Source organism: Myxine glutinosa, chromosome 10 (assembly GCF_964187855.1).
Source record: "Myxine glutinosa chromosome 10, kmMyxGlut1.1, whole genome shotgun sequence".
Classification (NCBI taxonomy): domain Eukaryota; kingdom Metazoa; phylum Chordata; class Myxini; order Myxiniformes; family Myxinidae; genus Myxine; species Myxine glutinosa.
The window spans coordinates 99984730-100009954 of NC_136270.1; the positions used below are offsets into that span (position 1 = coordinate 99984730).

The 25225-nt window shown below is 42.8% G+C and overlaps 1 protein-coding gene across 7 annotated transcripts in view; it reads right to left on the reverse strand.

Moving 5' to 3' along the window:
- The window catches only part of ATPAF2 (ATP synthase mitochondrial F1 complex assembly factor 2), a 37680-nt gene extending 14442 nt beyond the window's left edge, over positions 1-23238 (reverse strand). For 2 of the 7 annotated variants that reach the window (XM_068126406.2, XM_068126409.2), the window contains exons 1-4: positions 20035-20135; positions 11436-11584; positions 11223-11320; positions 7494-7574 (exon numbers count right to left, since the gene is read on the reverse strand). In XM_068126406.2, coding sequence (XP_067982507.1) covers positions 7494-7574; positions 11223-11320; positions 11436-11584; positions 20035-20074 — 368 coding nt within the window. In that variant the 5' untranslated portion in view covers positions 20075-20135. Of the gene's footprint in view, positions 1-7493; positions 7575-11222; positions 11321-11435; positions 11585-20034; positions 20136-22874; positions 23046-23128 lie in introns of those variants that run through there. The other 5 variants (XM_078785931.1, XM_078785929.1, XM_078785930.1 and 2 more) reach the window with 5 other exon arrangements.
- Positions 23239-25225: the final 1987 nt, after the last annotated feature.

Below are 25225 nucleotides of genomic sequence, written 5' to 3' on the forward strand. Positions count from 1 at the left end.
GCATCCACTCACCTGAGGTGACAGGTACTCCACACCATGCCATGTTTTGATTATTTTTTATGATGCAAATGTTTGGATTGTGAGACGCATCATGACGTGGGTGTGACATTGTGCGTAATTCCATCTCTCCCTCCTTATGAGGATTGATGATGAATTGGTGATGGCAAATTTTGAAGTAGAGGGATTGTGGTGACGAATTTGGTATAGGGGAAATATGGGGAAGACGTGACAGTAGTGACGAATTGGTAATGTGTAGATTTTGTACATATGGGGTAAGGGCAAGGGCAAGGGTAGGGTAGGTGACCGGGGGGTGACGTACGGTAGGGACGAGCTTTCTCACTTCGCCCTCCGTACGCATTTCACCTTGCATTGCCTTATTGACGTGTACCCTTGTGACCTTACCCCTCGCTCAATTGTCTTTCTTTTGTCTCCCACATGACCTGTGCGCCATTGGGTGCCGAGGGGAGCGTGCGTGAGGTGGCCATTGTGCGCCCGAGATTCCCAGAACCAGCATGCATTGCGTTGATGTACCACTTTATGGACCGCTGTTCTGCGGCCAAGTACCACTTGATGGACCCCAGGTTCTGGGGCAGGGCACCTCTGTTGGAGACCGGCCATAGTGGCCAGGGAATCTTGCTTGCGGACCTCGGCAAGGTGGCACCTATGCCAAACAGGTGGACCACCCTTAGTTGGCCCCTGAGGCCCTAAATGAAAATGGACACAAGTTGTGCTTTTTATTATTTCCAACTAGGCCGCATGAAGCCAGAAGACGTCGGGAAGAACATCGGCCCAGCAGAGAAAGAGAAGACCACCACCAGTTGTTTTGTTGTGTTTATTATGAACCATGGTGACTGCGCACCGAGTGGTGCTTTTGGTGCTTTGTGGTGCTTTTGGTGCTTTTGGGTGCTTTGGTGGTATTGGTACTGGTGCATCGATGCAATGCGTGCTGTCTCCTCCCTCCCAACAGGAATTTCTTTCTCTTGTTCCCTAAAAAGAAAAAGAAAAAAAAAACACAGGTCCTGGGTTGCGTTGTAAATAAGAAATCACGTCATTGTAAATAATGCTCCCCACCGTAAATGTATAGTTTGAGAATAATTCCGTAATTCGGTTAGCTGTGGGCTTGAGTCTGTTAGACAGGGTGCAATGCAATAGGGGGACATACTTATTTGTGTTTTAAAATTGTCACACTCAGGGTCAGGTTAATTGTAGAGGGAATTACACCTACGTGTCACACTAAGTTAAAGTTTAGTAGGCCCGAGTACGGGCCTGAAGAAAGGAGGGTGCAGTGTAACGAATGTGGAAACGTTACAATGTGAACGTTACAAAAGTACGGTAACACCCTGTTAATGTAAATAATGGTCGCAGTCGGCCTCCTAGTTAATTCCATGAAACTTACACGCAGGTCACGATATATCTTTTAAATCGTGTATTTCCTTATTCCATGTAGGCTAAATATGTGTTTCCCACTAGACTGACTTTGCATTGTATCAAATAAAATAAGCGTAGGCCCTTCCAATTTCCCCAAAACCTCCTTTCCAATTGCCTTCCGCATTTTGGGCGGTTTTCTTCAACCGCCATTGCCCATGTGCTTTGAGTCGGAGAAGAAAGGCGTGTCTCCACCTCGTCATAAGAGGGAAGGAGTGAACCGGCCCTAACAGCCAATCAACACCACGGTGAGCGACCCGGTAGGCGTGCCCTCGGAGCCGGCGGCTTAATTCCGCCCGAGGTGATAAAAGCGACTGTAAGGGACTGCTTTATGAGAGGCCTTGGGAGATGACCCTGGGAGATGAGCAAAGAGGCTGCACCAAGAGGAGCGGTGAGATGCGAAACGCTCCAAGCCAAAGAGGAGAGGTACTCGGCAAGGAAACCAGCTTTGGAGAGACGCGCTGAAAGGAGGGAGACGGCTCCACCCCAAGAAGAGGAGCAGGTGTGCCGAACCAGCGCGTGACGTCTACCGCAGCGGATACACGACGGAGGGTTTCCCGCCAAAACCGCGAGGAATTGCGAGCTGCGGCCTCCCGACTTTGCCTCCCTCTCAAGCAATCCACCTCAAGCCCTACCTGCCTGCAATATCCCCTGTGTAAGTGTGAACGTCCTGTCCTGCTCATTGTCTTGGGGTTAAGTAAAAATGAATAGTGTAAGTTAACGATTCGCTGTGTTACTGCTTCTTCCATCCATTGCTTGTGTGTGTATAATAAATCTGTTCTTCCTCCGTACTCTTCTTCTTCTTCTTTTTCATTCTCTTTCGGTCGCTTTAGAGGTTTCCCGATTGAATATCTGTGGGGCGATCTGGTCAACGTCGGGTGGAATCGGGCTCTAATCGGGGAGTAACTGTTCGGACGCGGTTAAATACACCACCGCTCGGTCAATATAACATCTAAAGCCGCGTCTGTAACAATACAGTGGAATATTGTCGCATCGTCCGGAGATAAAGATCACCAGGGACGGACAGCCGAACCAGCCTTAATCTCCGAGGCAACTCCCAAAAATGGCAGTTATTTTTAGCGCACGCCGGACGGGAGAGATGAGAGGCGTTTAACTGAACGGACACACGTGTGTATTCCCTAAACCACGAACAAATAAACACGACAAATAAAATGCAGACAAATGCTTTAATGAAACTCGACCACGGAATGAAAAGGAATACTGTGGTAAAAACTAATTATATATCCCACTATGAGGCACATCCACCCACGCAGTTGCAAATACATACACAAAGGGAAAGGTAAATGAAAATAAAATCCCCCCTTTTTGCCGGCACTTAGCTGCGGCCTCAAAATGGAACCTTTTAGGTTGGTGGCTGTTGAAGCTTGATGCCACCGTGTGGGAAGCGCACAAGATGGCGGCCATAGTACCGTGCGTCGAGGGCACACAGGCCCTTGAGGCGAGTGGTGAGGATGGCCCTCTTAAGCTCCAATTCTTCGTCATTGTGACGAACAGCACGGTATTCAGCCCACCAAGAGCCCAGCAGTTACAACCCTCTTTCAAAGTGTCTCCAAGGCAGCCCAGAGCTCCTCTTTCTCCAAAAGCACGCACAGAAACTGCCATCGCACAAAATGGCCAACCTTCTTCTTCAAGCCATGTCAAAAAGCGCACTCTCCTCCTCTCCTCTTCTTCACTCCTGAGCCAATCGCTGCACATCCCTCCCAGTTCGTCCCGCCCACGTCCTACGGGCCAATCCATAGAGTTATATTATAGACTAGAGGGCGTACATACCACGTGACCCCGTGCCGACAAGGACATCCGGCAGCCATGTTTTTGGGGGGCAGCATTTCTTGACAACGTACATGTACATGTACATGACCTAGTTGTGTCGTGAATATTTTCTAGTGGAAAGATGCCGAAAAGTTGTGCCTGCTACGGGTGAACAAATCGTAGCAACCAGAAGAAGGATGTTAGTTTTCACAGGTGAGTACTCTGTCTATGTCTTTCTTTTTAAAAGTAGAAATTTTGGTCGGAATTTGGTCAGATTCATTGAGAGAGGCGGACAGGCATACAACAAGAAGCAGGGCTGTATGGCTCTCTTTTTTTTGTCATGGGTCTTATTGTTGTCGCCATTACAATAAGACCCATAGTAAAAGAGAGCCATACAGCCCTGCTTGTAGGGCTAGACAGGCACAGGCATGACAGGTGGAGTTGATGGCTCTTTGCAACTCTTTCAATCTTTGGAACAAAGGCCTTTCATTCATGCCATTGTGGCCAAGCATTACACTCGGCCTTACACTAAAAATGAACTTCAAACCTGCGAGAGTTTATTTTTGTCTGTCATCTGGTCGTCATCATGACAAAAAGCGACAAAAAGCCCTCGCGACAAAAAGGGTTGGCGGCAGGAAGGGCATCCGGCCGTAAAACATTGCTTCAAAAAAGGGGACCAAAAAACAACAACAACCACGGTGCCCGAAAAAGCCAACCCCCGCTTTGCGGGGAAAAATGGCCTCTAAAGGTGGTTATCTGGTCATCATCATGATCATGACTGATGGACTGATAACACCTACAATACTAGTCTACAGAAATGTTTCGAGGCAAGTCGGACCCGAACCATCTCGGACCCAGACCATGTGGAATGGATGTGGTGTTTGTTTGTTTATTTGTTGGGGTGTTTGTGTTTGTTTGTGTGTGTGTGGTTGGTTGGTTGGGGTGGGTGATTTTGTATATATATATATTTTTTTTTTTTTTAAATTAAGGTTTGAATTATAAATGAAGTTGCAATGAATTAAATTAAATATGAAAGTGATCTTTCTTGTCACTGTGCCTCAGTTTTTTATGTTGCAGTTTTACACTACCAGCATATGTGTGATTGTGCCCCCCTTCCCGTTACAGTGAGCAGAGTGAATGTCCAGATGACCGAGTGTAACTTCGTTTTATCATGGGTGTTTTATAATCAACTGTTTTACACTCCATTAATAACCAGGAAAATAGAACTTTTTTTTTAAGGTAAATAAATGTATCGTTCGTTCGTTCTGTTGCCAACTTCAATCAAGATTGGTGCTTTAATGTATGATAAATAGTGGCAATGACTATATTGTTCGTTAAGATTAAAGAAAAAAGAAACAAATAATAAAAATCAACTTTAAACGGCCACTCGTTCTAAGACACCATAGCGTTAGTGTGCGCATCCGTGTACTTGTTGCCCCCCAAAAACATGGTGGCCGGGTCTCCATGGTGGCACGGCCGGGTTCTGTATGCGGCATAGCGAGTATGCCCTCTAGTCTATAATATAACTCTATGGGCCAATCGCATACCTCAGGGCTTGGCTTGCCGAAATTTTCTCTCGACCCCCCGATTCTCCGCCTCTCATGGGCGGGGCTTTATCCTTAGGTCCATTGGGCGGGGCTTAGCCCGACCGGCTTGATCTTGGCTTTTGTCGGCGGTTGTTGTTGTTTAAAGGTTGTGCAAAAAACACAAGGGAAAATTTACAGAGGGAAGTTTGGAGCTGCACAGAGGGAAGTCTCAACTAAATAAGCACTGGGGGAAACTAGTCTTAAAGGTCCACAGACACGGAATCTCATTCAAAATGCATTTGATATCATCCAAATGAGTCTTTTTATGGTGAATTCAAATATGGCATTGATTTTTTTGTTATATTCACTCTGAAACATTAAGAATGAAAGAAAACCAAACCACTTGGGAACGCCCCTATAAATTCTGCCCCATACCTCAAAGCCGATGATGTAATCCATGTGACGTCACCTCCAGAACGCAGCTCGCTCGCAAGCATGCTCCACATGCATTTGCTTGATACAAATCAAACACTTATTTTAACTCCAATTTACATTCTGTTACCACTTTTAGTGAGAAGTAGGGGTCTGTGAAACCATTCATAAACTTTATTTGGTGCAAATCGGATAATTTTTAGCCGAGTTACCTCAGACCGTGAGTTGTTAATTATTTAATTCACCCATAGTTGAATATGTGCAGGCTACTCCACGGAGCGACCTTGCAGGCTTGTTTTAACTCCAATTTACATTCTGTTTCCACTTTTAGTGAGAAGTAGGGGTCTGTGAAACCATTCATAAACTTTATTTGGTGCAAATCGGATAATTTTTAGCCGAGTTACCTCAGACCGTGAGTTGTTAATTATTTAATTCACCCATAGTTGAATATGTGCAGGCCGCTCCACGGAGCGACCTTGCGGGCTTATCAACGAGGCGAGGCGTGACACACATGTGTCTCAGCATACCTCAGATCAAGATCAAGCAAATCAAAAGTAGAGTACATACAAATTACACGGAACGGATCGCGGGCCGAAGCATAGCGAATCGAGATGGCATGGACTTCGTTCTGGAGATGACGTCACCGGTCACGTGACCTGCGGTTCGCTGAACTCCACTTTTTTGAGGGGCGGGGCATAGCAAGTTGTGAAAAACACTACAAATGTTCAAAATATTGGTCTAATTATCCCATTGTTGATTTTAAAAAAGAAACATGGGTGATTTCTTCACTAGGAAGGTCAAGTTAATATATAAATAACCAGAAACTTTTGAATTACATGGGACCTTTAAACCATAAAGATAATTAGCATGGCACCACCCTCCGCATGATGCACATTCAAAAACCTTAAGCTACGTTTCCCCTACTTATTACATCGACATTCTCCTACACGTTACACGGTCCATGCTATTTCCTATACAATTCTACCTCTCCTACGGTATTCTTTTATCTACCCCCCATAAACGTAACAATATATTTAACCAAATAATTTAAGTAAGAAGATTGTTGTTATCAATTACTCCAATTCCTTCAAATACATATATACCTGAAAGAACGGAATCGGACGAACAAAAAAAAAAAAATTTAATTCAGCCCTAAACCTGTAATTATCAGATTATAGCCTAAACTCAATCCGTGCTCTACCCTAACAATTCCTTGTACAGTAATACCCCCGATTTACTTCTCCTCCTTTTACGTCGTTTTGCACATGTCGTCACTTTATAAATATCACTACTTGATTTGCGTCGCCTCAACGCACACTTACATCACTGATAGGATCCGTCCTCTCATATCCATCCCCTCAGCCTTCACCTTCACCTACTCTGTAAACAAACTACTTTGCATCAAGCAAAAATTAATGTACTGTACTGTGGAGTACAATACATTATTTATGTACAGTATTTCAGTGATTTTTTCGAGAGTGTACTGTATCATTATTGCACCCTGTATAATTTGTGTTAAAGTTTAATGCTGTACACTAGTGCTGAGTTCAGTTTGTTTAGTAATTTAATGCAACATTGTGGGTACGTCGAGGTTGACTATGTGAACATTAACAAACAGCTTCACCATAGTCCATATCCTCTATTGTCGTTGTTTAGCTCTTGTGACGTGTAGACTATGTTTGTTGATATCCTCACGGTTTGTGAAGTTCATCATGAAATATCTGTGGTCCTTAAGCATCATGCCTCCTAAGTGCATTTTAAGTGACGAGGTTGTATCTGTGGCTAAGAGGCAGCGTAAAAATGACACCTTAGAAGTGAAAGCCGATCTTATTCATCGAATGGATGCTGGTGAACGTGTGGTTGATGTTTCCGGGTTAGGTTTTCTTCCGACTATGTTGCATACCGATTTATAAAAATGGTATTCCTGTATATGTAGTAGTGGGGCACATACAGCTGGGGATGTGCTGCAGAATTATGAGAGGCAGTGGATTCAATCATCGGTAAGTTTTTGTCCGTGAAAAATTACGTTTTCGACCATAAAGCTGGAAAGGAACATGCTGCTGCCACCAAACACCAAGACTCAATGGGCACCAAACAAAACGATAATCTCCAAGACTTATTTCAAACACTTAATCAACTTCTGTTGCATCAAAATGATCCCTGCTCATGTCCCTGTCACAAACGTCAACTGATCAATATAAACATCAATGGGTCCAAAGAAATAACTGATAAACTGCAATTTCAAGTTGAAAATATAGCTTACTGTGGATGGGAAAGAAACTTACAAGCACATATTACAATTTGTAACCCTTATGATGGACATTTTTGGCATTCTCCCACCTTTGCTGTGCCCAGTGTACCACTGGGTCCCACTCTTCTTTCTGGAGAGTCACCAGGGCTTCAGGTTCTTCAGCACGAAAGCTTCAAAACAGGTGCAAAACAACAACCCAGGTGAACATAGGATACAAATAGATAAAAGAAAAGCAAAACATCTCAACTAAATAAACAGAGTAGAGACACTCTGGGATTTGTGCTTATGTTACGCACTGGATCTAAAGTAGAGCTGCCAGGTTTTTAATCAAACTTTGGGAAAACCTGCAAAGATCTTGCAAAGATCAAGAAAGGTTCGGCTTCAAAAGTTTCTGAACACAATACAACCATGTCTACCATGTATCATAACAATGCAATGATTCTCTGTTGTACTTTGGTGTTTTTTTATATATATAGACGAGGCTCGTGGAAGAGCTACAGTCACGTGAAAAAGTAAATACACCCCATGTAAAGTTTTGACTTTTTAAACATATTTCAACATACAGCTATTTGATCTTCATTTCAACAATATTGATAGATAAAGGTGATATAATATAACAAATATCATGAAACATTTACATTTTGTAGTCCATTGTATAATTTAAATAAACATAAATGCAAATTTCGTATGTGGAAAAAGTAAGTACACCCTTGGCTCTAATAGGTGGTTTTGCCCCCTTTGGAAGAAACAACCTCAAGTAGGCGTTTCTTATAACTGTCTACCAGTCTCTGACATCGACTGGGAGAAATTTTTGCCCACTCCTCCATTCAGAATTCTTTCAGCTGTGTGATGTTTGAGGGGTTTCTTGCATGCACAGCTCGTTTCAAATCCCCCCACAACATCTCGATGGGATTTAGATCCGGGCTTTGACTTGGCCATTCCAGAACCCTCCATTTCTTTCTTTTCAGCCATTCCTTGGTGGATTTACTGGTATGTTTAGGGTCATTGTCATGTTACAAGGTCCACCTTCGGTTGAGCTTCAACTCTCCGACAGATGGCCTCACATTATCCTCAAGCACCCTCTGGTACAATGAAGAATTCATCGTGGATTCTGTGATGGTGAGCTGCCCAGGCCCTGATGCAGCAAAGCTGCCCAAAACCATAATATTTCCACCACCATGCTTTGCAGTTGGTATCAGGTTCTTGTGGTCAAATGCTGTCTTTGGTTTTCGCCAAACATGTCTTCTGGTACTGTGGCCAAATAGCTCTACCTTTGACTCATCTGTTCAGAGCACATTGTTCCAGAAGTGCTTGGCTTTGCCTGGGTGTTCATTGGCAAACTTTAGTCTTGCCCTGATGTTCTTTCTGGACAGCAAAGGTTTCCTCCTGGCACACCTCCCATGCAGATCAAATTTGTGCAGCCTCTTTCTAATGGTAGACTCGTGCACTTTGACATCAACAGTGGCAAGAGCTACCTGTAGGTCCCGTAATGACATTCTGGGGTTCTTAGAGACTTCTTTCAGCATCTTGCGGTCTGCTCTCGGGCTGAACTTGCTGGGGCGGCCTGGCCTGAACAAATTGGCAGTTGTTTGGAATCTTCACCACTTGAAGATGATCTTCCGGACAGTCGAATGATTGATTTCAAATTGTTTGGAGTTCTTTTTCAATCCCTTCCCAGACTCGTAGGCATCTATAACCTTCTTTCTGAAGGCCTCAGAGAGCTCTTTTGATCTAGGCATGGTGACGCCGCACACTTCAACAACAAAGAGCAAACCAAACTAAATGTCTGAGGTTTAAATAAGACAGGTTCCTCCAAGATCCTCTCTAATGATGTTCTAATAATTTGCAACTGAGCTGGTGCACCTGATTCTAATTTTAGGTATTTGAAGTCGTGATAAATGTAGGGGTGTACTTACTTTTTCCACATGCGAAATTTGCATTTATGTTTATTTAAATTATACAATGGACTACAAAATGTAAATGTTTCATGATATTTGTTATATTATAACACCTATATCTATCAATATTGTTGAAATGAAGATCAAATAGCTGTATGTTTAAATATGTTGAAAAAGTCAAAACTTTACATGGGGTGTACTTACTTTTTCACGTGACTGTAGTACTAGTTAGTACATTGAACGGATCAGGATGCAACTGGACAAAGGGAACAGTTAAGAGAGGGGGGAAACACCAACAGCAGAATTGAAGGCCAAGATAGAGAGAAACTTGGACAAGCAATGGGTGTGGAGAAGAATGGGGTGGGAGGGGCAGGAGAGGATGCATGAGGTGGACAAGATGGACATAGAAGGAAACTCAGGAAGAAAAAGTGGAAATTTGGAAGGAGGAATGATTTGGGTGGGGTAGTGGGCGGTTAAAGAGGGTGGAAAAGATGGGGTTTTGGATGGGGTCGATCTGAGATGGTGGTGAACAGCTGTCTTAAAGACCTGGAGAAGAGGATATTGAAGATCTTGCTTCTAAGAGAGGAAAGCAAATGATCTAGACTTTCTTCCTGAGAACTGTTTGATCTCATATCTGTAGTTCTGTCTATTACCCAAATCCCACCCACCCTTAATCCCCCTTACCTCCAACCACCCTGCGTTCCATCACACATTAACCAGCCAGGTCTTTGTATTCATTCAAAAATCCCAATACATCGTTGTATATCATGTTGTTAGCCCACAGTATTCTGTTCTTATTAATCACCATCTTCACTCTGGGCTGCCCACCTACATTTTTCCAATACCTTGTTTTCCCACCACATCGAAAACTGTCTCTCATACTTGTTGACTGACCTACGATAATCAACTAACTAACCAAATACAGCACTGGAGTATCACTCTCACCGGCTGACCAAATAACACTCTCACCGACTCTGCATCAATGCTACCAGCTCGGTTTTTATATGCTCATGTTGTTTGACGATTTGCTCCTTGTAGGCAAGTATCCCACTAGAGTAAAAGCACTGTTATCCGGCACGCAAGGGACTTCCCCCCTGCTGGTTAATCAAACACACCATTTAGCTACATGTTACATCTATCTATGATTCCAGTAATCTCTGTATGTCTGTATGTCTGTGACCGCTGTTTCTCGACAACCACGGGTCCGATATACTTTAAACTTGCCAGGTATATTGCTGGGGACCTGAGGATGTGCCTTTTCAAGGTTTCATATTAATCGGAGAAGTAGTTACCGAGCTATGTCCAAAAAACGATTCAACCAATCAGAGAGCAGCGAGCTATCACGTGTGCCGAACGTGGCGAACAGACTCTGCCTCGGACGGCACATTTGAGAGCGTATTCATTTATTTCACGTTGGCAAACTATGTTGGCGTTAAACTATGTTTTAAAACTAATTAAAACTAATTTGCGATTCATCGTAACTGCGATATGCGACCTTCCGGACAGTCAAATGAGGACGTCACTTCCGGACTTACGGACTCGCAAGCCGTTCGCTTTCCGTTCACGCAAGCCGTTCGCTGGACCAAACCATTTCATGTAAATAGAGGGGGGGGGGATATAATTTTAGATATATATATAGTACGGGCATGCCCTAGTATAATCAAACAAAAGAGCAACTTATCAGCTGTGTGGTCGTGTGTAAACAATTTTTTGTTTTTTAAATTCTGGTTTTATGGGGTAATAATCGATGTCAGTTGTGTGGTCGTGTGTGAACAACGTAATTGAGATCCCTCACGTGCCGATTGGTAAAGTGCAGGATAACAGAGCTTTTACTGTAACATTTTGTCAATATGTCTCTCAGCCATCATATGTTGGCCAACTCTTTTGATGAGCCTTGACCTTCATTCATAAAGTACGCACCATATCGTGTCCGTTTCAAAGAACCTGAGAGCAGCAGCGATAACCTGCTCAGACTTCCTCTGGGATGGGTTATCTTGCACAGTGTTGCACAGGGCACTCTGTAAATAAATAAATAAATTTAAAAAATAATAAAAAGTGTCAGCAAAGCTTTGAATGCGGCACATGGTGTCAGTTTCTTTGAAATTTTAAGATAGTGGGTGTGCATATCTTTACCAGGTGCATGGTGTCCAGACGAATGACATCTTTTTGCAGGTCCCACTCTGTGGCTACAGCAATAGCCAAAGGCTCACTGGGAAGGCAAAGCACTTGGCCCTGGGGAGTTCGCAATTTCAATCGATCCACATTAACCTCATAGCCCTTTCCTGCGAACATCAGAGGAGGCCAAAACTCACAAACAGCCATACTATGAATGATTTTCCCAACCGTGAATGCAATGGACATTAAAGATATGGTCCATGTGATGTTGATATTGAGCTGGAGGTGTGGTTGATTACAGGTCTTTGATCAGATTGTTGGGCTTTTAAACTGGAACACCTTTCACATTCTGTGTCTATGGGTACCTACTGATGCAATATTTGGTAATAAGTCTTTGGGCATCTGAGTAATGTGGTTTCATGTACACACGACTTAACAAGGCTCTAGAATTGGCCAAGCAATGGTAAATGTAGAGGGGTCTATTCATGCAGAATCATCAACTGAAATTAAATAGCAATTGTAATAATCAACTCTGTCTGCCAAAAAACTCAAATCCTGTAAATATAAATTCTACAATCATTCCCCTCCGAAACCCAGCCGTCCGCACCACCCACACCTCAAGAAAGCAATTTTGTACGCAGTGCATGTAACCTGTATATAATAGAGCAAGTGTATGTCCAGCCACTAACCAACGTGACGATACAGTCATGGCCAAAAATAATGGCACAATTGCACTTTTTTCAAATAACACAATTTTTTCGAAAAAAAAGTTGAAATTGAGAAAAGAATTTGGTCTCCACAATTCGTTATTGCACTGTAAATATTACAGAACCTTTGTTTTTTTTATTGAGAACGTAATATATCCTTTTAACTCAGAAAATAAAAAGAAATCGCATTGACAAAATTATTAACACCCGAGACTTAATATTTGGTAGCACAGCCTTTGGCCAAAATAACTGCAGTCAAGCGCTTCCTATAGCCACGAATGAGCTTCCTACACCCTCTAGTGGCAGTTTGGCCCACTCTTCTTGTGCAAACTGCTCCAGTTCTCCCAGATTTGAAGAGTGCCTTCTCCCAAATGCTGTTTTCAGATCTCCCCACAGGTGTTCAATGGGATTTAGATCTGGACTCATTGCTGGCCACTTCAGAACAGTCCAGGATTTTGTCTTCAACCATTCCTGGGTTCTTTTTGAAGTGTTTTTGGGATCATTGTCCTGCTACAAGACCCATGACCTTCGACGGAGACCCAGCTTTCTGACACTGGGTTGAACATTGCACTCCAAAATGCCTTGGTAATCTCCTGATTTCATGATGCCATGCACACATTCAGGGCACCCAGCACCAGAGGCAGCACAGCAACCCCAAAACATCACTGAACCTCCTAGAGATGATGTGCTTCACCAAAAAGTTATAATTTGGTCTCATCTGTCCACAGGACATTCTCCCAGAAGGATTTTGGCTTGTTCGGGTGTGTTTTGGAAAACTTCAGTTAGGCTCTCAGAAGTGGGGTCCTCCTGGGTCGCCTCCCATATAACCCCCTTTCATCGAGTTGGTGATGGATGGTGCAAGTTGAAACTGTCATACCTTGTGCCTGAAGGTCAGCTTGAATCTGTTTGGCAGTTGATTGAGGTGCTTTCTCCACCATTCTAACATTCCTTCGCTGCAATCTTCGATCAAGTCTTCTCTTGCGGCCACGTCCAGGGAGGTTGGCTACAGTGTCATGGGCCTTAAACTTCCTGATACCATTGCGTACGGTGGACACAGGAACGTCAAGGTCTCTGGAGATGGACTTGTAGCCTTGAGATTGTCCATGCTTGGCGACAATCCTCTGTCTGACCTCCTGAGACAATTCTCTGGTTTTCTTTCTTTTCTCCATGCTCATTGCGGTACACACAGTGACACAAAACAGCAGAATGACTTCTTTTCTTGATTCAAACTGGTTGAATGAGTGATTTTTATGTACATCAAAATCCAAGATGGCCACCGCGATGTATGTCTGATCCTTGTGAGCGGAATATCTTGAAAAATAAGCGAAATACCAACTTCTAATCTGGTGTGTGGGTGTATCTAGGCATAAGGAAGAACGCTATTGAAAATTGGGTCGCCACGTCAAAATCCAAGATGGCCACCACCATATATATATGTCTGAACCTTGTGAGCGAAATATCTTGAAAAATAAGCGAAGTACCAACTTCTAATCTGGTGTGTGGGTGTATCTAGGCATAAGGAAGAATCCTACTGAAAATTGGGTCGCCACGTCAAAATCCAAGATGGCCGCCGCCATGTATGTCTGAACCTTGTGAGCGGAATATCTTGAAAAATAAGCGAAGTACCAACTTCTAATCAGGTGTGTGGGTGTATCTAGGCATACGGAAGAACCCTATTGAAAATTGGGTCGCCACGTCAAAATCCAAGATGGCCGCCACCATATATATATATATATATGTCTGAACCTTGTGAGCGAAATATCTTGAAAAATAAGCGAGGTACCAACTTCTAATCTGGTGTGTGGGTGTATCTAAGCATAAGAAAGAACGCTATTGAAAATTGGGTCGCCACGTCAAAATCCAAGATGGCCACCACCATATATATGTCTGAACCTTGTGAGCGAAATATCTTGAAAAATAAACGAACTACTAACTTCTAATCTGGTGTGTGGGTGTATCTACGCATAAGGAAGAACGCTATTGAAAATTGGGTCGCCACGTCAAAATCCAAGATGGCCGCCTCCATGTATGTCTGAACCTTGTGAGCGAAATATAATATCATAGCATGTTTTCTGCGTCTTCCACTTTGTCAACTCACATCACTTCCCCGACGGGGGACCTAGGCGTAACGCTTGTTTTTATATTGCAGGCACCTGCAACTCACCACAGGTGACTTCAATTCCAAAGTAAAGGAGAATCACCTGCTTGAAATATAATTATTTCTAACAACTTCTAAAAGCTGCCAATAATATTGTCTGGGCCATTTTAGGATTTTTGTGTGGAATAAGCTAAGATTTAGTAATTTTTTCAGCTTTTTTTGTTTTGTTCCACTGTAAACCAAAGAAATACAAATGTGGATACCAAAATATTTTTAATTTCAACAATTTTCTGGAAGATATGGTGCATTATTTTTAAAAAGTGCAAGGGTGCCAATATTTTTGGCCATGACTGTTCGTCTCTTAATCATACTGTTTGAACATCAGTTGCACCGTGACTACGTCTATTAATTATGTATTATTGGAACGTACTTTTTAAACATTTGGACTGCCGATACCGCTTACCCTTAGACCTTTGAAGACCATTTAGGTATTTTAGACCCGTTAGACATTTACATTATTTTGACCACTAAGCAGGGAGGGGGGTGGGGATCTATCGTTATAAATTCCCCTTCATCCACCCATGTTCCACCTAGTTCTGATGACTTTTGGAACACCATATTAAGGACGTGTTGGGGTTTAAGTTGTCCATGGTACGACCCGCAAGTTAAACAGGCCTTGTTTATTGACAGGTGAAGGACATCCTGCCACGCATTCTCTCATGACAAACTGGGTGAGTGGACGAGATGGCACTTTTACTTCGCACAAACAAAAGGAGACGGCCCTTCCTCCGAGCTGTACAACATGTGGGATGTGGGCTGTGGAATGTTCACGGTCTGTCGTTGGCAGGACACTGGGTCTGTGATTGCTCTACTGTGCCAGGAGCGGAGAGAGACACCCCATCCTCTCCCCCTTAATAAATGATTGTGGGAACCATCAGGGCAGAGAGAGGCACCTATGACTGGTGATTGATTGGCCTGGGTATAGTAGAGAGGGAGGGAGGGGGGGGGGGGAAGAGGGGAAGGTGGTGCAGACATAATTCGACATCTCATATCTTCCCCCATCCAAAACCATAATATTTTCTACCCCCTTTAATCCACCCCAAATTATACTTCAAATTCCGTTTTCTTTCCTGAAAGTCCCTATAACGTCCATCTTGTTTATCCCATGTACCCTGCCCCAGCCCTCTCTCTTCCACAGATCTCCTGATGTCCTTGTTCTCAACTGTTGTTGTGCTTCCCTATCTCATCCCCTCTTGTCTCCCACTCCCTTTTATTATATGTTTCTACATGTTAGATTTTACACGAGCCGAGACTTGGTATACAAAAAAAAAATACATAATTCTACGTTGTGACGTCCTACCTATATGCCGAACCCATATTAAGCCTTTGCTTACTCTAACTTTGACCTAAAACCTCAAGACCATTTGACTTCAATATCTAATCTGTATGTATGTATCATAGTACATGTACTTAGTTTAGTTCAAATCCCACAGCCAATGGGTATCACATTAATAGGAGTTTTAATGTGACCTCTGACCCTTGACCATTTAGTACCAAATCATCTATCATGGATGGAGGCATTGACTGAGGTTTGTACATACTTGTACCAAGTTTGGTTTAAATCCCTTCAGCTGTTCTCAAGTATCACATTTTTACTTGACACGACCTGACCTTTGACCTCGATGCCAAAATAGAATCAGTTAATCTTTGCATCATAATATATACTTGTACCAAGTTTAGTCAAAATCCCATCACAAGTTCACAAGTTAGCGCAGTAACAGAATTTTTACCTAATGAGACCTCTGACCTTTGATCTCTTGAATCCAGAATCTAAATCAGTTCATTGTTACATTAAGTTTGACTTGGACCCCTCCAGCCTTATTCAGTTATCGCGATACCGAAAGCCTATCACGGATGGATGGATGGACAACCCGAAAACGTAATGCCTCCGTCGACTTCGCCAAGGAGGTATACAGTCACGTGAAAAAGTAAGTACAGTGTACACCCCATGTAAAGTTTTGACTTTTTCAACATATTTCAACATACAGCTATTTGATCTTCATTTCAACAATATTGATAGATAAAGGTGATATAATACAACAAATATCATGAAACATTCACATGTTGTCGTCCATTGTGTAATTTAAATAAACAAAAATGCAAATTTCACATGTGGAAAAAGTAAGTACACCCTTGGCTCTAATAGGTGGTATTGCCCCCTTTGGCAGAAACAACCTCAAGTAGGCGTTTCTTATACCTGTCTAGCAGTCTCTGACATCGACTGGGAGAAATTTTTTCCCACTCCTCCATGCAGAATTCTTTCAGCTGTGCGATGTTTGAGGGGTTTCTTGCATGCACAGCTCGTTTCAAATCCCCCCACAACATCCCGATGGGATTTAGATCTGGGCTTTGACTTGGCCATTCCAGAACCCTCCATTTCTTTCTTTTCAGCCATTCCTTGGTGGATTTACTGGTATGTTTAGGGTCATTGTCATGTTGCAAGGTCCACCTTCGGTTGAGCTTCAACTTTCCGACAGATGGCCTTACATTTTCATCAAGCACCCTCTGGTACAATGAAGAATTCATAGTGGATTCGATGATCGTGAGCTGCCCAGGCCCTGATGCAGCAAAGCTGCCCCAAACCATAATATTTCCACCACCATGCTTTACAGTTGGTATCAGGTTCTTGTGGTCAAATGCTGTCTTTGGTTTTCGCCAAACATGTCTTCTGGTACTGTGGCCAAATAGCTCTACCTTTGACTGATCTGTCCAGAACACATTGTTCCAGAAGTGCTGGTCTTTCCCAAGGTGTTCATTGGCAAACTTTAGTCTTGCCCTGATGTTCTTTCTGGGCAGCAAAGGTTTCCTCCTGGCACACCTCCCATGTAGATCAAATTTGTGCAGCCTCTTTCTAATGGTAGACTCGTGCACTTTGACATCAACAGTGGCAAGAGCTACCTGTAGGTCGCGTGATGACATTCTGGGGTTCTTAGAGACTTCTTTCAGCATCTTGCGGTCTGCTCTCGGGCTGACCTTGCTGGGGTGGCCTGGCCTGAACAAGTTGGCAGTTGTTTGGAATCTTTACCACTTGTAGATGATCTTCCGGACAGTCGAATGATTGATTTCAAATTGTTTGGAGATCTTTTTAAATCCCTTCCCAGACTCGTAGGCATCTATAACCTTATTTCTGAAGGCCTCAGAGAGCTCTTTTGATCTAGGCATGGTGACGTCACACACTTCAACAACAAAGAGCAAACCAAACTAAATGTCTGAGGTTTAAATAAGACAGGTTCCTCCAAGATCCTCTCTAACGATGTTCTAATCATTTGCACCTGAGCTGGTGCACCTGATTCTAATATTAGGTATTTGAAGTGGTGATAAATGTAGGGGTGTACTTACTTTTTCCACATGCGAAATTTGTATTTATGTTTATTTAAATTATACAATGGACTACAAAATGTAAACGTTTCATGATATTTGTTATACAGACTTGGCATTTAATATGGAATATTTTTTTTTTCTTGACTTGGGTTTACTTTCTTAACTCAGTATATCAATCTGTTGAGTTTCTTTTACACTTTGGTGATTTATTTGTTAAAAGAACCATGTCACTGATTGTCTGTCGCAGCAAGAAGTCAACAACATGATTATATCACAGGTGGCGTGGCAAAATGTACGGACAGGTGCATTTGATAATTGGCTTCACAGTCGGGTATACAAGGGTTGTTGCATTCTGTATTAGTGGAAAACAACTGCTGCACGTCTCCAAAAGTTATTGCCGCTTCCTCTGGAGATGGTCCGTCAACTCGACAATGCTGTTTGTCATGGAGTGGTGGCTTTACAAAATTACGGCATGAAACAGCGTGCTATTGCTCGGCAGTATGGCATCACTCAAGGTCAGGTGTCAAAGATCCTGAAACGAAATGCTCAGAGGGGTGTCCCTACTCCAATACCGAGGCCAGGACGTCCCCGCCGAACCACAAGGAGGGATGATCGCCAGCTGCACCGGTTAGTCTGCAATGGCCGTACCAAGTCAACTAATCGGCTTCGGGTTGAGTGGCAGGAACTAACAAATGTGCCTGTATCCAGAAGGCTAGTCAACCAACGACTGGTTCAAGCAGGCTATCGTGCCAGACGTCCCCTGAGAAAGCCACGCCTGACCAGACAACACCGCCAGCGCCAATTGCAGTGGGCCAGAGAGCACCGTCAATGGCAGCCAGGACACTGGAATCACGTGATCTTCAGTGACGAGTCTAGATTTCTGGTCTATCGTCAAGATGGCCGCGTCCGAGTGCGCAGACAAGTGCATGAAGCCTACAACAAAGATTGTATAGTGCCAAGAGTCCAGGCTGGACGTGGTGGGGTGACCGTTTGGGCTGCTTTTCATGCAGGGGGCAAAACTGACCTGGTTGTTCTGAATGGAAACCTGAACCAGTTCAAGTACAGGGCCATTCTGGAAGAAACATTGCTTTCATTTGCTCGTGCAGCCTTTCGAGGAAACTTTGTCTTCCAAGATGACAATGCACGGCCTCATCACGCTCACATGATCCAACACTTTCTTGCTGACCGTGGTGTAGAGCATATGGAGTGGCCTGCCATGTCCCCGGATATGAATCCGATAGAGAACTTGTGGGCAGAATTAACGCGTCAAATTGACCACTGGGACCAGCAGCCGACCTCTGTGCGTGAATTGCAGCAGACTATTGTCAGTGCATGGCAAGCGATTCCTGTCCAAACCTTGGCAAATCTCGTGAACAGCATGCCTCAACGTGTACGTGCTCTCCTGAATGCCCGTGGGGGTTACACGAAGTACTGAACTGTAATTTTACTGTCCGTAATCCCAGTCGTAATTTAACTTTTGTTTTTGTTAAAAAAAAATTGGCTAACGTGCAAAATAAAGAGATACTTCTGGAAAACGTACAGAAGTTTAACACAGTACTGTCCATGAATTGAGTTCGATATCAGTTTACATCACTTTCAAGGATCAATTTATTTGTTTCGAAATGTCAAATGTGGTTTTTGTTTCTTTTAAAGGTCACATTAACAAAATCTAGAATACTTTCAACGTAATTCCAATGAACTTTTGGTTCAAAGACATCTTGAAAAGTAAGTTCACCCCCACAAAAAAAATATTCCATATTAAATGCCAAGTCTGTATTATATCACCTTTATCTCTCAATATTGTTGAAATGAAGATCAAATAGGTGTATGTTGAAATATGTTGAAAAAGTCAAAACTTTACATGGGGTGTACTTACTTTTTCACGTGACTGTAGAACGTGCCAGGATCAGCTCAGCTCTGAGCTCTCTCGTCTTTCCTGCAGCTCCCTTTGCCTGCATGGGGTGTCATATGCTACATTCCAGCTTACCTGGGTACTGTGTGCTACATTTCCGCCTGCTTGGATGTCATGTGCTACATGTTTTCATCTCACTTGCCAAGTTCCAAGCTCATGATTGTTGTGTGTGTGGTGCCATAGCTTGTGTTTGTGTTAGGGTAATTGTGTTTACTAATTGCTAATTGCGTCTATTGTGTTTGGGATTTCCATCCGTGTCCTCATGTCCTGTATAAGTATATTAATTATTTTGTTAGGGCGGCGTACGCATTCATGATTCCCGCCACTTTGCCACGTCAACGCTTGGGTTTCATTAGGATGCTTGGAGGGATAAATTGAGGATAGTCCTGAGTTTGATAACCGATGTGTTAGAACACACATAGAAAATGAACAACGTCAACTGCTGAGGCGTCCGTTTGTGCAATTGACAGTGTCTGATCATCTGCGAAGTTACTACATCACAGCATGTCGGGTTCCCACCTGAATAGTGAATAAGCACTTTTGGGTGGGGGCTGTCCATGCGACAATACACGAACCTTCTGAATGAGTGATTGACACATTCTTGTAAAAACGCTTCCTTCCTGGAGAAATAGAACAACATGACATCCATCAACCTTGGACAGTAAATTCACACTTGATCTCAATCTAACAGTAATATAATAAAAGCAGCCTTTATAATAAACATCATAAAGCAAACTATGTAAATTCATCATAAAGCAAACCAAGTTCTTTACAATGAGCCATGTCCCAATTTTTTCTATGCAGCGCTTTCGGAGATATGGAGGTGCAATGTTTTTCGTTTTTTCCACGATGGCGCCCGCACGACGTGACCTATGACGTCATAATTAACATTTAAAAAAAATTCTGCAGGAGGAGGTGCACGTATGGTGAAAAATTCCTGTCAATCGGACCAACGGTTGCAGAGAAAATCATATTCATTCTGTGCGAACAAACAGCCAAACAAACAGCCAAACAGACAGCCAAACAGACAGCCAAACAGACAACAAAACAGACAGACAAACGGACTCAAATGCAATACCTCTCTCCTCTGGCGAGGGTAACAAGTCACATGTGATATTTAATTTTGTGAAATTATAAAATCTGAAATGACCTAATTGTCTCCATCCTTTTTGAAGAAAAAACAAACAAACCAGGGGGATATTGTAATCCGCTCCATCTGTCTGTCTGTCTATCCGTCCGTCACATTATCTCCTCATAAATAGTTGTACAGAAATTCACCAAACTTGGTAGTTATGACCACCACATGACACTTCTTGCACAAAGGTGCAAGAGCAGTGTAATTTTTTGGCCATGCCCCCTGGGGCAGGGTCAAAAGGTCAAATCCACAAAAAAAATGTAATGACAAGCACACTTTAAACACATTGGGGGATGCATGAAATATGGAAAGTTTTTTTTTTTGTATCTGAACTTGTATTTGATTTGTTCATGCCCTTGGACTGAGTGTGGAGACTTTGGGTCACAGGGGTCAAAACAGGAAAATGAATTTTAACTCAACATTTTATAATGGGTCATTCCTGTTGGAACCTTTTGCCATCTTTCAACGTTGCTTTAGGTGGGAAGCATAGGGAATCCCTTCAGTCTTCAGCTGTTCCCAAGTTATCACATTTTACATGAAATGACCTCTGACATTTGGCCTTTGACACCAGGACCCCAAAATCTAATCAGTTCATCTTTACACCATTATACATACCTGTACGAAGTTTGAATTAGATAACATTAGCCATTCTGAAGTTATAGACATATTAAAGACTGACTTTTGGCCTCTTGAACCCAAAATCTAATCAGTTCATCTTCACATCATTATACATACCTGTACCAAGTTTGAATTAGATCACTTCAGCCGTTCTAAAGTTATTACACTATTATTACATTACATATTACATTACACTATTATAGACTATTGACAACCTTTAGAGGCCATTTTTCCCCACAGAGCAGGGGTTGGCCTTTTTCGGGCACCATGGTCCCCTTTTTTTTTGAAGCAATTTTTATGACCGGATGCCCTTCCTGCCGCCAACCCTGTTGGTCTTCCGACACACAGGGAATTACCAGCAAGCTGGTACTCAATTTGCCGACCTCTGAAGGATGACAGGCTGAGTCAACCCCCCTGGCGTTAATTCAGCGATCGACCGGGATTCGAACCCAGGATCCTAGGATCCCAAGCCGGCACCGTAACCGCTAAGCCAGCACCGTAACCGCTAAGCCAGCACCGTAACCGCTAAGCCAGCACCGTAACCGCTAAGCCAGCACCCTAACTGCTAAGCCAGCACCCTAACCGCTAAGTATTACATTACACTATTATAGACTATTATAGACCATATTACATTACACTATTATAGACCATATTACATAACACTATTATAGACTTTGACCTTTGACCTCTTGACCCCAAAATCTAATCATTTCATCTTTACATAATTGTACCAAATTTGGTCAGGTTCCCATCACTGGTTCACAAGTTATTGCGGTAACAGGATTTTTACCTAACCTGAACTCTGACCTTTGGCATTCGACCTCGTGACTCCAAAATCTAATCAGTTCATCTATACCTCATTATACATACCTGCACCAAGTTTGACTAAGATCCCTTCAGCCGTTCAAGTTATCACGGTAAAGAAAAACTATCATGGACGGACAGACGGTCAGACAGAGAGCCGGACGGACAACCTGACAACATAATGGCTCCATCGACTTAGTCGGCGGAGGCATAAAAATTAGTGAAATACCCAGAAACTAAAACATATTGTGTCACTTATAAAGACAGGTACCAAGTTTCAGCTGAATATGTTAAACTTAAAGGGTATGGGAAAAGGTCTGGAAAACTACAGGTGGCATGGCCAGCCGGATAGAGCAAGCAAACATTTAGCCTCCTCCGGTAAAACCGGTAGGGGAGTAATAAAAAGGCTTTGTTGCATACAAACATAATAATTTCAACCAGCAGGGACACACGAAACATCCGCACAATGTAAAATGGAGCTGGATTCTGGATGGTTTCCAAACTGTGATATTATCCCTGACGGTGTCAAGCGTACGAGTAGCACGGTTACAGAGTACATACACCAGTACACTAAATTAACCATTTCATTATTTTTATTATTCCATTTATCGGAAGAAACCGATACTTTGAATTGAAACTCAAAAATATTTCAAATATTTAATCAGGGAAAAGTTTCGCAGTTGAGGGTCTTTCAGTGATACTACATAGTCATAGGCTTTATATTATAGTTGACTTTTCTCGAGATAATGTCTTTATACAAACATTTCACCAGTTTAACGGAAACACCTATGGCTACGCGTACCTGGCTTGTAAAACCTGCAACAGCAACGATTAAATGAAGGAATCCCGAGTCTCAGCACAAAGTTTCTCAGCATCGTTTTAACTTTTAGTGAAGGATCTCAGGACGAACGAAACCGCGAGCTGGAAAGTGCAGCACGCAAGGTCAATACAGTGTATGATGCACAACATTCCAGTCACTACAAGTACAAGTACAAGGAATGAATCGAGGAATCCTAATAACCATGCACATTCAATAGGTGTACAATTTTTTTTTACTTTACAGACACAGAACATATTCACGAGGACACCAGTAATCCTTGAAATACAAGAAAAAAAATCAAAGCGAAATAAGGAAGTAACATTGCTGAACTGAACCCTACACATACACCGCCTACTTTACACAAGTCTTCATACAGAGAAAAAAAAATACATATCGGTTAATATTGTATTTAATAAAACTGCGAAGAACAACCCCTACAATAATATTGAACAACGTAGGAAGGCTTGCGGCGGTTGGGCTTCGTACAGGGGAATCAATAAAACCATTCGAATGGCCCGGAAGGGAGCACATTGATCGTGACCGGGAAAATGCGCTTCACACAAAGAACCCACGCACGCAGCACTCACACAGAGCCCAAGCACGCAGCACGACACACATACAACACTCACAAATGCAGACAGTCCGAGAAGTTCAGTATTTCCATTTATTCCCCCGACTGCTTAATAACAACAATGATGCTTCGTGGGTGTGATTGGTGGACATAACACAATGTGTCCATGTGGCAGATGGCACTTCTTGGCCCCAAATACAATCTGGCCTCACCAATCACAATCGGTAGGGCATCATTAGACATTATATAAAAGCCAAAAAGGCTTCAAGTCACCAAGTGGATGAAACAGCGATATGTTGCCCTGACAAGCCCCAACAAGGGCGAAACCAGGTCGGAAGCTTCACTTTTCATCTGCTTGCTGACAGCTTTTGACTTTGCAATCGTGAACTGCTCGATGAGGTCCGTTAATCTAAGTTCGGAGCACTTCAGTATTTTATATTTATACTAGCAACGATACCCGCCCTAAGGGCGGGGATTTAGATTGGGAGGCCCAAATTAAAAGGCAAAATATCAGATATTGAAGGCTTTTTTATTTTAAACGATTTGTATAAACATCCGTTAAATCATATCACACGGAAATCATCAAAATCTAAACAGTATTTGTAGAATTTCAATAAAAGCCACATCACTGTTCATATCGGTAAATATTATTCCATCGCGTTTGGAAAAATTGGAAAATTGGAAAAATTGGCAAAAAAATGAAAAAACAATATAGCCTATTTTACTCCAGGGGGTCCCAGGATTACCCACCCAAAATTTCGTTGCGATCGCTACAGCCGTTTTTGCGGTACCTGGGAACAGATGGACAGACAGACAGACGGACAGACATTTGGTGAATTATAGTAAGATATATATTTGTATATACTTTTTTTTTTTTTAAAGAAAGAAAGACGTGTAAACTTTTTGCTGGACTGTTGATGTATTCTGCCATATAAACTAGATATACTCTGCAAATTTGAGCAAATAAGCAAGAGCAGACCCAGTCTCATGTGACATTTCACCCGCTTCACAGTATCTACGAAATGAAAGGTTGTTGATTACAAATGAAAGGTTAAATGGTCTAGTTGTAAAGGTCAAATGGTCTGAAGGTTGAAAGGTCTAAACGGGTTAAACAAACACAACAACAGGCATTTTAAGGCCATTTTACCTGCAAGAGCGGGGGTTAGCCTTGCGGTCCCCATGACAATCTTCACCATTTTGCCCTATTTTCTGCATCTCTCCTTGTTAACCCCCTTGCTCACATTTCTTCTTCGACCATCTTTAGCCAAGTCTTTCTCGGTCTTCCCCGTCCTCTACTTCCTTCTACATTCATTTCCATCACTCTTCTCAACCAGTCACTTTCATCCTTCCTCAACACATGACGAAACCATCTCAAACTGTTTCTCTTCAAAGCATCCATCACAGGCTCTATTCCCATCATCTTTCGCAATTCATCATTTGTCTTCCTCTCTCTCAACGATACTCCACACATCCATCGAACCATTCGCATTTCCACCCTTTCCAGCCTTCGTTGCTGCTCTACATTCATTACCCATGTCTCGCTCCCATAAATCATAACACTTCTCACACATGCAGCATACACCTTTCCCTTCAGCTTCAGCGACATTCCCCTCCTCGTCAGCACGCCACTCAGTTCCCGAAACTTCTTCCATGCACATCTCACTCGAGCAACCGTTGCCGAGTCTGATCCACCTTCTCCATTCAGCATGTCTCCGAGGTAACAAAATGTTTTCACACCTTCCAGCTTCACGCCGTCTCCAAG